We start from the raw sequence: 12,523 nt of genomic DNA, 5'->3' as shown, positions 1-12,523 counted from the left end.
ATTGTGCAAAGATGACTGTCGATGAGTTCTTGCGCCCTTTATTGTATAACGACACCCTACACTACACTGTAAGGCTACAGATGTTATAGGAAAGGCATGATGTGTTCCTGTGGGTCCCCTGATGAGGCTGTGGTAATATGGACCAGGTAAGTCTTCTGCTACCAAATCTTGCCTTTATGTTCAACAAGAAGTCATTGCTGAATTAAGATAAAGAAGCTAATGATTACTCCTGAAAGCTTTTACTAAGCTTTAACTCGACACTCAGGAAGTCAAGATCTATACTGATGTATTAAAGAGTCCACCACTCTTCCTAGCTGGCAGCTCTAGCTGTCTGGGAGGCTTCCTTGAACTGTCTCTTTGATAAACAGAGCTGGGAAAAAACAACACTGCTATAACAGCATAATATTCTACTTTGATTAGTGTCTCTGCATGAAAGCTGCCATTGAGGTCACATTGTCGTACGTATTCTTCCTTTTTGTAACTTTGTTACAATTTGTATGATGAAATTGCTGTCAACTATTTCGCGCATGCGCATACAAGGTATACTTTCTCTTCGCAACCTGGAATCGAGGCTAGGTGACCCTATATGCTCTCTAAGTCTATAAAGTTACTTTATAGTGTGATGTATGTTGTACTATCGATAACGTGGGTTGAAATTTCTTAGACAGCTAGATCACTTAAAAGCTGACGTAAGAAACTTTTACAGTTTATTATGCCACATACATACATGTTTTTTTTCATTTAATCGTTTGTATTGGCTGCAGGTACAACAAATAATTATATTATAGCTTCTTTTAGTTGACAAATTAATTGGTACAAAACATGTATGGTGGTTTTTACTGAAAATGCAGATGCTGCTGTTTACATTGTTCTCTTAAGTTGTTTGTAATACTGCAGATGCAGTGCTATTTACATAATTATACAAACATGAGCATGCAGTTGATGCACATTAACAGAAGTTTTACAGTCCTACTGGTCCATACGCCTGGTTAGTGTTCAGTTCAATCTCCTCTTTGGGTGACACTTCCTCATAAACAGGACCAACTGGTGCAGTGGGTCTTAAGTTAACTTTATTTTCAGCTGCCGGGGAGTACACTGCCTTCTTACAAGAGCAAAAATGCTTCACTAAGAGTCCAGCGAGGAATCCAATGACTATGAAAGCAACTGCCGTGACAACCACACTGATAGAAAGAATCTCTCCGGTAAATAGAGTGGGTGATTGAACTGTGCATGGGAGGAGGCTATATTAACAAAATATCAGTATAGAGAGTTCCAATAGACAATATATGTATGGGAGGGCGTGCATCACAAGAGTAAACTATATAAGACTATGATTGTAGCTATTCATTTTTAGTCATAATCGTAAAAGGTTCTTGTATCAGCTTATAGTAACTTGTGTGTACGTACAACTTCTAGATACACAATCCCATAGAGCCGGGTCAGGATACCAAAAACCAGAGTTGTTACAAGTGGCAGTCACTGCACCCACTAGTGAGAACCCAGGATCACATTGGAAGGTAATGACTGAGCCCTCAATTAGGTTAGTGTTCTGAAAGTTGGTGTTGAGTAATGCTCCATTGAGTGGAGGGACAGGCAGGACACAGGAAACTGGGTACAAGAATATGATTGATGTAAAATGGCATTATATATTTCCATTTTAGTAATTCGAACTTTGAGTACTGTATAGCGGGTAATTTTCGTGGGGTAAAAAATTCGTTCAACTCGAGAAACGGTGGTTTCGTGAGTAAAAATTTCGTTTAGTCTCGTTGCCTGCTTGCATTCCTACGTTCTGGTAAGCCACGCCTAGGTTAACATTTCGTGGAGGCCAGCTTGCCCACGAAAATAACGAATATTTTACCCCACGAAAATTACCCGCTATACGGTACACTGAACCATAAACCAGGTAGGTATAGCTTACTAGACTCATTTCTGCAGACGATCTTCCCCAGGATCTTGTTCCACTCTCCTGTAGCTAGACAGGTGGCAGTCATTATCCCCTCAGGGAATAGTCCATCATCACACTGGAAGATCACTTGTGTACCGGGTAGAGCTGGTACTGAATAATCACTGATGGTGCCATTCTGTGGTGATGATAGTGAAGCTGTGCAGTTCATTGGAGCTGTGAGGAGAAACAAATAATATTAAGTGTTTGTATACAGTCAAGAATTCAACTCACGAGTTTTAGGAGTAGGTGTGGTTAGTGATGTACACTCAATAGCCTCAGGGTCAGGACTCCACATCAGTGTAACATCACATGTCACCATCGCAAGAGCAGACACATATCCAACAGCACACTGGATGGTTACTGTAGATCCTGGCAATCTGCTGGTAGGTGGTCCAAAGGCTCCATTCATGGGATTGGTCAACACAGGACAGTCTCCTGAAAAGAATCAAGTTTACACAGTATCCAAAAAAAAGTAAAACTTGCCAATACTAAAGTTGTACTCAGCTGTTGTACTGTTCCCAGCACAGTTGGTAGCCACAACACTGACAGTGTAGTCCACATTGTATTGAGCAGTCACAGTGACAGAGGTGGATGTGAGAACAGTTGCAAAGAGCTGGGCCGGAGGTGAGATGGTCACTGTGTAGGTGGGGTTATCTCTACCACCAGTATCAGTAGGAGGGTCCCACTGTATAGATACATTAACGTCATTGGCTAAGCTGCTTGCAATGGAGTGTCTGATGGTGGACGGTGGCCCTGGTGGATCTATGCAACTTATTGTGAGATAACGGACAAGGCACTTATTGCAACTCACCAACCAATTGGATTATTGAAGATCCAATAGTGGTTAGAGTAGGCAGTGGGTCCACACAAGACACATTGATCCCATTCTCTGCTGTTATTGACAGCGTAGATGTTAATGTAGTGTCGTTGAATGCAATCAGTGTTACAGTGTAACCTGATACAACATCGGGTATATTGAGACCAGAGGTGGAGCGGACAGTGATTGTGCGCGTGCGAGCTGTATCTGACGGTTCCCATCTCAAGAAGTCTCCAGGAGCAATGCAAGTGAAAGTGACCGTTTCCATTGGACATGGTCTCTCCACACTCACTGAATATTGTGCTTTATGAAACATGCAGCAATGTAAGGAAATCTATAATTGAAGTCACTCTTACCAGTGCTGAAGCCAGCCAGAAAGCAAATCAGGAGAACTCTAATGAGCTTTATCTCTATTAGTGTCATCTCAAAATTAATTATTTTTTGACAGTGAGAAGGTTGAAACAGTTAGCATTTCAATGTGATTGCTGACTAGACAACCTGTTGTTTACTTAATTCGTTTATATTCATAGCTTCTTTTAATTAAAATTCCTGCTGTTTTCGTAGACTATAATTATTATAATTATGATGAACAACACTCTGCCGGCCTTATAGGCTTTGCTAAAAATTCCTATTCTTGATTTTTTCTCATGGTTTTGCCACCTATTATTTAATGCTGTGTATAATTAAGGTATTAGGTATGTCCATATATAATAAGATCCTTTTAATTATTATCCATCGCATGACCATAATTATTAGGCCACTATTAGTTGCATACTTGTTTCAGGTGAGACTACTAGCTCAACCCCGATGAGGTCGGGAGGTCTTCATTACCCATTATCCCATTATTTGATGACGTCATATCCTGTTTTTTTAACTGACGAAAATTGACAAAGGACGAAGTCTGAACATTAAGTTTTACGCAATGGCTTTTTGGTGCGCAATGCAACTTGCACATGGTAAAATAATGCAATGTCAGCAAAAAAAAAGGACTTTGACCTCAAATAATGGCTGACATCAGCAATAATGACTTAATTGAGGAGGTGAGCAAAACGGAGGAGGGAGGTTGATCTGAAACAAGTATGCAACTAACAGTGGCCTTAGAGCTGCTACTAGCCTCGACTCCAGCCCCTTGAATAGTGGGCCTGGTATTTACTGTTGGCGCGTGGGTGGACAATTAATTTATTATTTACCGTATTTTATCTCATTGAACGTTATTGTGATAAAGAACAGAAAAAAGAAAAAGAAGAGGCTACCTCTCTGTATATACTGTAGACAGAGACAGCTAAGTAAAACATCAGCTCTGTAGATTTATTCATTAACTTGAGGCTCGGAGAGCTAGTTGAGCAACATGTTGACTCCTACAGATGCTCAAGAGCTTCCTTGGTCCAAGCGTTGACCATTCGACGTCACCTTACTGGAGTTGCAAGCTCTTCTTGGATAAAATGTATCTAAACCGCGCCCATGGACCAATGGAAGCTTAGCCATCTTGTTGGAGAGCACCTTCCGTGTTTCTGCCGTCGCTTTGAGTTTTAGTACCGTCAAGCATGGCTCTTTTCTCTTTGCTTACTTTCTTGAACAAATGAAAAAACTAAAAAACAACTTGAAAAACTGTGCATGCCTGGGGCTGTATGCTAATATTCTATATATCCTACAGCTGTTGACCAATGAGATCAATTTGTGGTGACGTAAGTGTGGTATAAACAATAGTTATAAGATGCTGTAACAAGATGCTCATAGAGTCACAGTGGCAAAACGGATACAATAACTTTACCGTAATGACTTTATTATAACATCAATATGAGGAATGATCGCGATTATGTTATAGTTATTGACTGGTTGACTAGCTTATAACCAACCAATGCCGAGGGCGTAGCCCGAGGCTGAGGTAGGCAACCAGTCAACAACTGATTTATTTACTGCAAAAACAGCAAAACAGTCATTGAACATCAATGGAGACAGTCAAGCTTGCTCTCCCAGCCACTTGTGCCTCAGAATATGCAGTTAGAACAGTTACAGCTGTCAAATATAAGAGCTAGCTATACTTCTAAATTCTACAAGCAGCTAGATTCTACTGGAAGCCATAAACTCAAGTTTGACCAGACCTGCCCACCAATATCAGCAGCTGCCGTTTTGCATTGCACAAGTCTACCAACACTGCACTGTACTGTACTCCTCTACCTCTGAGCCACAGCTAGCCTTGACTAGAAACACAGAGCAAGAATTGAACTGTAGTGTTTCAGGCCTCATGAACATGTAATTAGCTTAGACTGCTAGCTAGCTCAGGTCAATATGACAATAGCACAAAACGTAGTCTACAAAAACTTTTGTGTGCTGTATTGCTATTTTACTGTGTACAAATTGTCAAGATGATTCAAAAGTTGAATAGTGCTTGTAGGAAGTAAAAATATGAGCCATATTCCATACTTCCCTAGGGGAAGTAAAATATGGCTCATATTCACTGGAAATCACCTAGGATACGGAGTGAATCAGTAAATAAATCGATTAGAAAACAGTGTTTTTTGTCGCCTTCGAAGATCGCCTGCAAGTTTCAACCTATTATTTTTCAACTACTGTCTCATTAGCTGTTAAAGCAGTCCATGAAAGTGTCTAGTTTGATTAAACAGCTCATTGTTGTGACACACACCAACATCACCATACAGTGTATACACACCCACATCACCATACAGTGTACACACACCAACATCACCATACAGTGTACACACACCAATATCACCATACAGTGTACACACCAACATCACCATACAGTGTACACACACCAATATTACAGTGTACACACACCAACATCACCATACAGTGTACACACCAATTAACATCACCATACAGTGTACACACACCAACATCACCATATAAGTGTACACATGCCAACATTTTTTTTCATGTAATGATAATAATTATGAGAGCAAGTCAAGAAAAATAGTTATAATGTTAATATGTCTTTAATTCAGTTTTCCTGCAGGTAGCTATAGGAGTGGGGGCTTGCCTCGCTGCTGATCAAATCAATTGGCAAGGACTTCACAGCGTGGCCCCTAGATGAGCGGGCGCCACTGATACATTGTATTGCAGATCTCAATAGAGAGAAAGACAGGCGGGCACGTAGCCAGTACAGGGTCGAGCAGTATGTCTGCTCCCATTTTTCAGCTAGACGAGAGGCAAGTCGCTTGTAGAATGTTGTGGACTGTTTTGCCATGCCCCCTATGGCCGAAAGGACTGAGTGAAGGTTGAGTGTTCAACATCTCGGACTCGTTGCTCATAAGCTCTTTTTTTTTTCATTTTTGTGCTTCTTGTAACAGTTTGCAATGCTAGAGTTTTTGTTTGACGGAGCATGTGGGTTGAACACCCTGACATCCAGGAATGTCTTCTCTTGGCATCCTCCCCAGAACCCTTTCATGGAGACATCAAGTCTGGCACCATCCAATATATTGGCGGTTCTGTAAGCAAGGGTTTCGCCAGTCAGGGGTTGGAGATCAGGTTCCATCGAGACATCATGACAGATTTCTGTGAGTAGGTCGGCAGTGATATCCCTGATTTCATTGTGGCGGATCGATGGAAATCCTCCACGGGGGCAAGAGAGGACGTGCTTGACCGAGAAGTTGGCACCACAGTCGCAGTGTATTGGCATACCTCCAGGCGTCCAACCATAGCGTAGACATAGGGCGTCCACAAAGGCACCTTTGTGTAGACTGAAGCCGAACTCCGAGATCGGTAGTGAGGTTAGCCAATTGGAGCCACCCCTCTCGCTTGCGAGATCCAGCGATCTAGTGTTGGCAGGGGTGAGACGCTGCTTGATTTCTTCTGCTGCTAGGGTGGAATGTTCCCTGTGCAGCTGTTTGACGGCAGATTTGGCTGACAGCTGGGGCATCCATGCACCCGAAGGAGTATTCTGGATTTTGTAGCAGGATGGACTCTATCAGTGGCTTGGAAATGGAGTGGGAAGCGGAGAACTGTAGATCACACTGCTTTGCTGGGTTGCTTAAGCCCAGCAAACCAACATCAACATACAGTGTACACACACCAACATTACCATACATATATACAGTGTACACACACCAACATTACCATACATATATACAGTGTACACACACCAACATTACCATACAGTGTACACACACCAACATCAACATACAGTGTACACACTGTATATGCATCTCATAATAGGCCTGTTACCCAAATACTTTTCCCTATTATTCTACAATAAATGTTAGCATAATCGATTGAGCCTATATCCTTCTTATAAATATAAATTATTGTATCCTCTCTCTTAGTACGACACCTATATATTTATTACACAGTCATGTAAGACACCTATTATTTTATTATTATTACCAAAATTACCCACCCTATATAATAGTACACAAAATGTGAATGTTGGTTGAATGATTTCGTACTGTCTATTGTTTATTGATATTTAAGACACAGAAGCATTTTCTTATTATTACAGTGTCTCATTTCTCTGAAGGTTCTTTGTTTATTGTTCCACTGTATTTCACTATCTCTCCCTCCCCCTCAGGTACTATGTGACTGATATGAGGCTCTACTCTCAAGACGTGGAGGGTGGTCACACAGACCAGAGAAGTGCAGCTGGTAGAGCAGCACATCAACAAAGTGGTGAGTGGGTGATGGGATTTTTGCATGCAGTGAAATCTTTAGCCGGCATTAACATAAAGTGTAGATTTGGACTGGATGTGCCATTACTTCGAGTGCCTCATAGATGGTGTGCTTAAATTACAATCCTAGGCTAACAACTCAAAGCCTAGGATAACTGGCATGTACCCGTGTAAAATCATATTTGTCGTTCAGAATTTCTTTGTACATGTATGCTGTTGCACGGAAATTAAATCCGCGAAAACCGGTCACTCCGAGAATTAAAGTTATATAACCCTCGAAATATACCTGCTCACAATCTTCACAATGCACATATCGACTCTCCCAGAGCCATGCATGCATGCAGTGCTCTCTTGCACATCCTCTAAACCCTATTTTTGTAGGTCTCGTATCGTGATTTTTTTAGTAGTGCTCATGCATGCATGCATGTCTACACATTACAGCTCAGCAATCCCCCCCCCCACACACACACAACGTGACACACATAGGTGAACAAGGATTGTCTGAGACTATAATTATACGTGGGACGAATGGTAAGAGACGGTGGGTGTTAGTCTACTAATGTCCAATGTTTAAATCAGTTCATATGTCTCACTCACCTCTTTTAGACGGTAACTTCAAATTCCCGGTAAGAAACACTACGACACTCATTCCCTTTGTCTGTATGTATTGTATTTGATTGAGCTCTGGTACTTCATTATAGAGTAGCTAGTGACTGCATGAGTGACTTCAATCAAATTCGGTAGTCACTCTGCTATCGCTTATAACATGACGACAGTTAGTTATAGAGTTAGTTATAGCTGATCAAACTCCCATGCAGCATAAATAGAGCTAAGAAAGAGCAACATTTTGATAAGCAAAAGAGTCTGTAGTTGTCCTTAACAACGCTGGTAGCAGTGATCGATTATACGTGGTCGCCAATCTTTGGTAATTTACTCTAGCTAGTGCACTTGTCTCGCTTGATGTTTATTGTAGTCTTTACCGTATGTTTTGTCTCAGCATTATGCGTGTGCCAGTGGGATCATGAAGAGTTGCTCTGGACGACCAACCTGGAGGGAGCTGGGAGACCATCACGAGGAGCTCCTGAGGCTAGTGAGTGTGCAGTCAGTACATTAGATATGGCATGTGGTAGATCTAGTGGTAATGAGTAAGTGGGACTGTATACAAGCTATTCACTAATAACATCTACGTAAGCAACCACAGGCATACATGAATCTTAATTTTATTGATTAAAATACCCCCCCCTCCCCACACACGCACACACATGCAATTCAATCCTTATTGTTGTCTCACTTAATGTTTTTAGTATAGTGGGTCTTTACCGGCTGTTTGGATCATGCTGAGTGATTGTTGCTTATTATTCTGAAGCCTTTACCAAATCTATCCACCCTAGTACAGATTGTGTTTATTGATTGACTGATGCTTACCATTTACAAACCCTTTGTACTGCCTACAATTATTATCGTTTATTGATATTTACGGATATGATAGAGAGGTTTTCCTTTTGTTCAGAGGTTATAGTTTGAGTAGGACATTGAGTTGATTGTTACTGCCAACTTTCTCATCTTCTTCCAGCCTTGCATATATTGAGTTAATTCTGCAGTCTCCCCATTGCTTTTCATGTGCCCATGTGCCCCTGGACACACACTAGTAAAGTTACTAGATAGCTAAATACAGAATAATATTGCTACCTCAGCAATTTCTCCATAGAATAATAATATATGTAATTACGGTGCATTATTAACAGATGTCATTAATCGATTATGAATAATTTATTGTTAACAAAGACACTTTCACATGTACATGTATGAATATACACATGGCCTTTAATCGAGGTGCGTATTTTCAGCTGAAGCAATCCTTTCAGACCAGGAAAAATGAAACAGCTACGTAGCTACATGACTTATGCCAACAACTCTGTTTACATTGTTCTTAAGTTGTTGATAATGAACAGTTGCAGTATGTGCTATATTAATTGCGTTAATTGTTTACATACATGTACATTAACTGTTGATGAAAATAACTAGAAATTTCACAGTCCTACTGGTCCATACGCCTGGTTAGTATTTAGTTCAATCTCCTCCTTGGGTGACACCTCCTCATAAACAGGACCAGCTGGTACAGTGGGTCCTACGTTAGCTTGCTCTTTAGCTGAAGGGGAGTACACATTCTTCTTATGCATGAACAAATACATTATCAAGAGTCCCACAAATAATCCTATTATCATGAATACAATTGCTGTGACAACCACACTGATGGAGACAGCTGCATCAAATCGACTCCCATCAGATAGGCTGGCACAATTACAATTACAAGGTGCAGCTGTAGGTGGTTCAAGTGGTGGGGATAGTGGAGCCGTGCCGTTTATTGGAGGGGCTGCATGTGTAATAGAATTCATGTATACCAAAAGCTTAACTAACGAGTTGTGGGAGTAGGTGTGGTTAGTGATGTACACTCAATAGCCTCAGGGTCTGGACTCCATATCAGTGTACCCTCACATGTCACTATCGCAACAACAGACACATACCCAGCATCACACTGGATGGTTACTGTGGATCCTGATAATCTGCTGGAGACTGGTCCAAAGGCTCCATTCATGGGGTTGGTCAACACAGGACATTTACCTGAGAAGGAGTTGACAATTTGTGTCAAAATAATAATACTCACCAATCCTAAAGTTGTAGTCAGCAGTTGTACTGTTCCCAGCACAATTGGTAGCCACAACACTGACAGTGTAGTCCACATTGTATTGAGCAGTCACGGTGACAGAGGTAGATGTGAGGACAGTAGCAGAGAGCTGGGCCGGAGGTGAGACGGTCACTGTGTAGGTGAGGTCATCTCTACCACCAGTCTCAGTAGGTGGGTCCCACTGTACAGATACACTGAATTCATTGGCTGAGCTGCTCTGAGTGGAGTGTCTTATGGTGGAAGGTGATCCTGGTAGATCTATATGTAACTTATTGTGAGATAACGGACGAGGCACTTATTGCAACTCACCAACCAATCGGATCATTGAAGATCCTATAGTTGTTGTAGGCAGGTCCACACAGGACACAGTGATCCCATTCTCTGCTGTTCTGGACAGAGTAGATGTTAATGTAGTGTCGTTGAATGCAATCAGTGTCACAGTGTAACCTGACTGCATTACTGGTACATTGAGACCAGAGGTGGAGAGGATATCGATGGGAGTAACATCTGACAGTACCCATCTCAAAGAATCTCCAGGAGCAGTGCAGGTGAAAGTGACTGTTTCCATTGGACATGGTCTCTCAACACTCACTGAATATTGGACTTAACGAAACATGCAGCAATGTAAGGAAATCTATAATTGAATGGTCAGTCTTACCAGTGCTGAATCCAGCCAGAAAGCAAATCAGAAGAACTGTAATGAGCTTTATCTCTATTAGTGTCATCTCAAATTATTTCTTGACAGTGAGAAGGTTTCAATGTGATTGCTACTACACAACCGCCTTGTTTACTTCCTTTATGGTAATTTATTCATAGCTTTTTTAATTACACTTCCAGTTTTCGTAGACAATATAATTATAACAATATGATATAGAGCATTCACCCAGTGCGTTGAGCTTCATTGCATGCACACAGCGGCAAAACGGAGACAATAATTTTTTACCGTAATAACTTAACATCAATATGGGGAATGATCGTGAATCATTAGAAACAGTGATTTTTGTTGCCTTCGAAAATCGCCTACAAGTTTCAACCTATTATTTTTCAACCTCTGTCTCATTAGCTGTTAAAGCAGTCCATGAAAGTGTCTAAACAGCTCATTGTTGTGTACACACCAACATCACTATATAGGTGTCTTACATGACTTTTGTGTAATAAATATATAACCAAATCTACCCACCCTATATATTAGTACAAAACGTATAATTATTGGTTGAATGATTTTGTACTGTCTATTGTTTATTGATATTTACGACACGGAAGCATATTACAGTGTGTCCCTTTTCTCTAAAGGTTCTTTGTTCATTGTTCCACTGTATTTCACTATCTCTCTCTCCCCCTCAGGTACTGAGAGTGTGAGGCTATACTCTCAGAAGACCTGGAGGGTGGTCACACAGACCAGGGGACTGCAGCTGGTACTAGAGCAGCACATCCACAAAGTAGTGAGTGGGGTGATGGGATTTTCGCATGCAGTGAAATCTTTGGCCATTAAAGTGTAGATTTTGACTGAATGTGCCTTGAGTGCCTCATGGATCGTGTGGTTAGAATCCGGAATGAACTACCTCAAGATGCATTCACATATCGGGCGTGTTATTATCCGAAGCAGCTCAATCTTGTTGTGATGTTCATGTGATGTGTGCGGTTGGACTTCTACATATCCCATAGCCAGGCAGCCTGCATCTGTACTGCAGAGCTAGGCACTAAGGTGAGTGGGTGGTCATGTGATAATGGTGCCTGTGTAATCTATATCCTCTAAAGTCCGATATCATGTGTTCAGTAGCACACATAATTATGTTTACACATTACAGCTCAACAATTCAACCCACCCCCACATCCATCCACACACACACACAGGTGAAGGATTGTCTGAGACCGCACGTAGGACGACTGGTGAGTGTACTGTTGTAGTGTTTCCATGACGATGTGTGGAGCTTTATGGTGTAGTGGGGTATGGGATAAAGGTATGCTAGCTTATAATTATGTACATGTACAAGGTGTTCGTGATAAGGGTGCGTGTTTTTATAGACGTTGTGGTAGATAAATGCTGTTTTAATGTTGCATGTTGAGATTGTGTGGAGTGTCTTTAATTGAAGGTTTGACATAGCATTCACAGCTTTTACTTTATGCTTGCTTTTATCATATATAGTTTATATAAATGCCTCCAGTCTCCTGAGTTGCTGTGCTAGATAGCCCAGTCATACATCACTACATGTACATGCACTGCATAATTTTTATTTGGTTTCTTTATATATGCCACATGCTTTTATCATTTACATAATTATTGGCTGCAGGTATATAAATTATATTAAACTGCATAGTTTCATAATTATTATAGTTTCTTTGAATTTATTTCTTTGATATAAAACATGTAGTGGCTTTTTAATGAACAGATGTTATTGTTTACATTGTTCTTAAGTTGTTGATATTAACTGTTGATGAAAATTACCAGA

General features: G+C 40.9%; 3 protein-coding genes across 7 annotated transcripts in view; 1 reads left to right on the top strand and 2 right to left on the bottom strand.

The window, feature by feature from the left end:
* Positions 1 to 12,411, top strand: part of LOC135349623 (uncharacterized) — a 41,490-nt gene extending 29,079 nt beyond the window's left edge. For 4 of the 5 annotated variants that reach the window (XR_010398956.1, XR_010398955.1, XR_010398954.1 and 1 more), the window contains 6 exons: positions 7,291 to 7,388; positions 7,874 to 7,918; positions 8,385 to 8,477; positions 11,418 to 11,515; positions 11,573 to 11,778; positions 11,928 to 12,411. Coding sequence is in view for 1 of the 5 variants with exons in the window: in XM_064548184.1 (XP_064404254.1) it covers positions 7,291 to 7,388; positions 7,874 to 7,918; positions 8,385 to 8,477; positions 11,418 to 11,572 (391 nt within the window). In the remaining 4 variants the exon portion in view is untranslated. Of the gene's footprint in view, positions 1 to 7,290; positions 7,389 to 7,873; positions 7,919 to 8,384; positions 8,478 to 11,417; positions 11,779 to 11,927 lie in introns of those variants that run through there. The other variant, XM_064548184.1, reaches the window with a different exon arrangement.
* LOC135349423 (P-selectin-like) lies at positions 766 to 2,354 on the bottom strand. The gene is made up of 4 exons (XM_064547956.1): positions 2,177 to 2,354; positions 1,919 to 2,119; positions 1,408 to 1,608; positions 766 to 1,224 (listed from the first exon to the last, which is right to left on the bottom strand). Exons 1-4 carry the CDS (start codon positions 2,352 to 2,354, stop codon positions 962 to 964), a joined length of 843 nt encoding a protein of 280 aa, XP_064404026.1. The 3' UTR covers positions 766 to 961.
* On the bottom strand, positions 9,150 to 10,859 carry LOC135349403 (mucin-2-like). Its single transcript, XM_064547935.1, has 4 exons — positions 10,732 to 10,859; positions 10,383 to 10,676; positions 10,053 to 10,331; positions 9,150 to 10,009 (listed from the first exon to the last, which is right to left on the bottom strand). Exons 1-4 carry the CDS (start codon positions 10,796 to 10,798, stop codon positions 9,801 to 9,803), a joined length of 849 nt encoding a protein of 282 aa, XP_064404005.1. The 5' UTR covers positions 10,799 to 10,859; the 3' UTR covers positions 9,150 to 9,800.
* Positions 12,412 to 12,523: the final 112 nt, after the last annotated feature.

Source organism: Halichondria panicea, chromosome 1 (genome assembly GCF_963675165.1).
Source record: "Halichondria panicea chromosome 1, odHalPani1.1, whole genome shotgun sequence".
NCBI classification, from domain to species: domain Eukaryota; kingdom Metazoa; phylum Porifera; class Demospongiae; order Suberitida; family Halichondriidae; genus Halichondria; species Halichondria panicea.
Note: the sequence above shows the minus strand (reverse complement) of the source record. Positions and strands in the feature narration are given on the sequence as shown.

What these genes read in the sequence shown, in the direction of transcription:
- LOC135349403 (XM_064547935.1), bottom strand. Translation starts at nt 10,798, where the DNA reads ATGACACTAATAGAGATAAAGCTCATTACAGTTCTTCTGATTTGCTTT. An exon ending in TCTGGCTGGATTCAGCACTG is followed by an intron (nt 10,677 to 10,731) that starts GTAAGACTGACC and finishes TGTTTCGTTAAG; the next exon opens with TCCAATATTCAGTGAGTGTT. An exon ending in TTCAATGATCCGATTGGTTG is followed by an intron (nt 10,332 to 10,382) that starts GTGAGTTGCAAT and finishes AGTTACATATAG; the next exon opens with ATCTACCAGGATCACCTTCC.
- LOC135349423 (XM_064547956.1), bottom strand. Translation starts at nt 2,354, where the DNA reads ATGAATGGAGCCTTTGGACCACCTACCAGCAGATTGCCAGGATCTACA. An exon ending in CACACCTACTCCTAAAACTC is followed by an intron (nt 2,120 to 2,176) that starts GTGAGTTGAATT and finishes TTCTCCTCACAG; the next exon opens with CTCCAATGAACTGCACAGCT. An exon ending in GGATTGTGTATCTAGAAGTT is followed by an intron (nt 1,225 to 1,407) that starts GTACGTACACAC and finishes TCCCATGCACAG; the next exon opens with TTCAATCACCCACTCTATTT.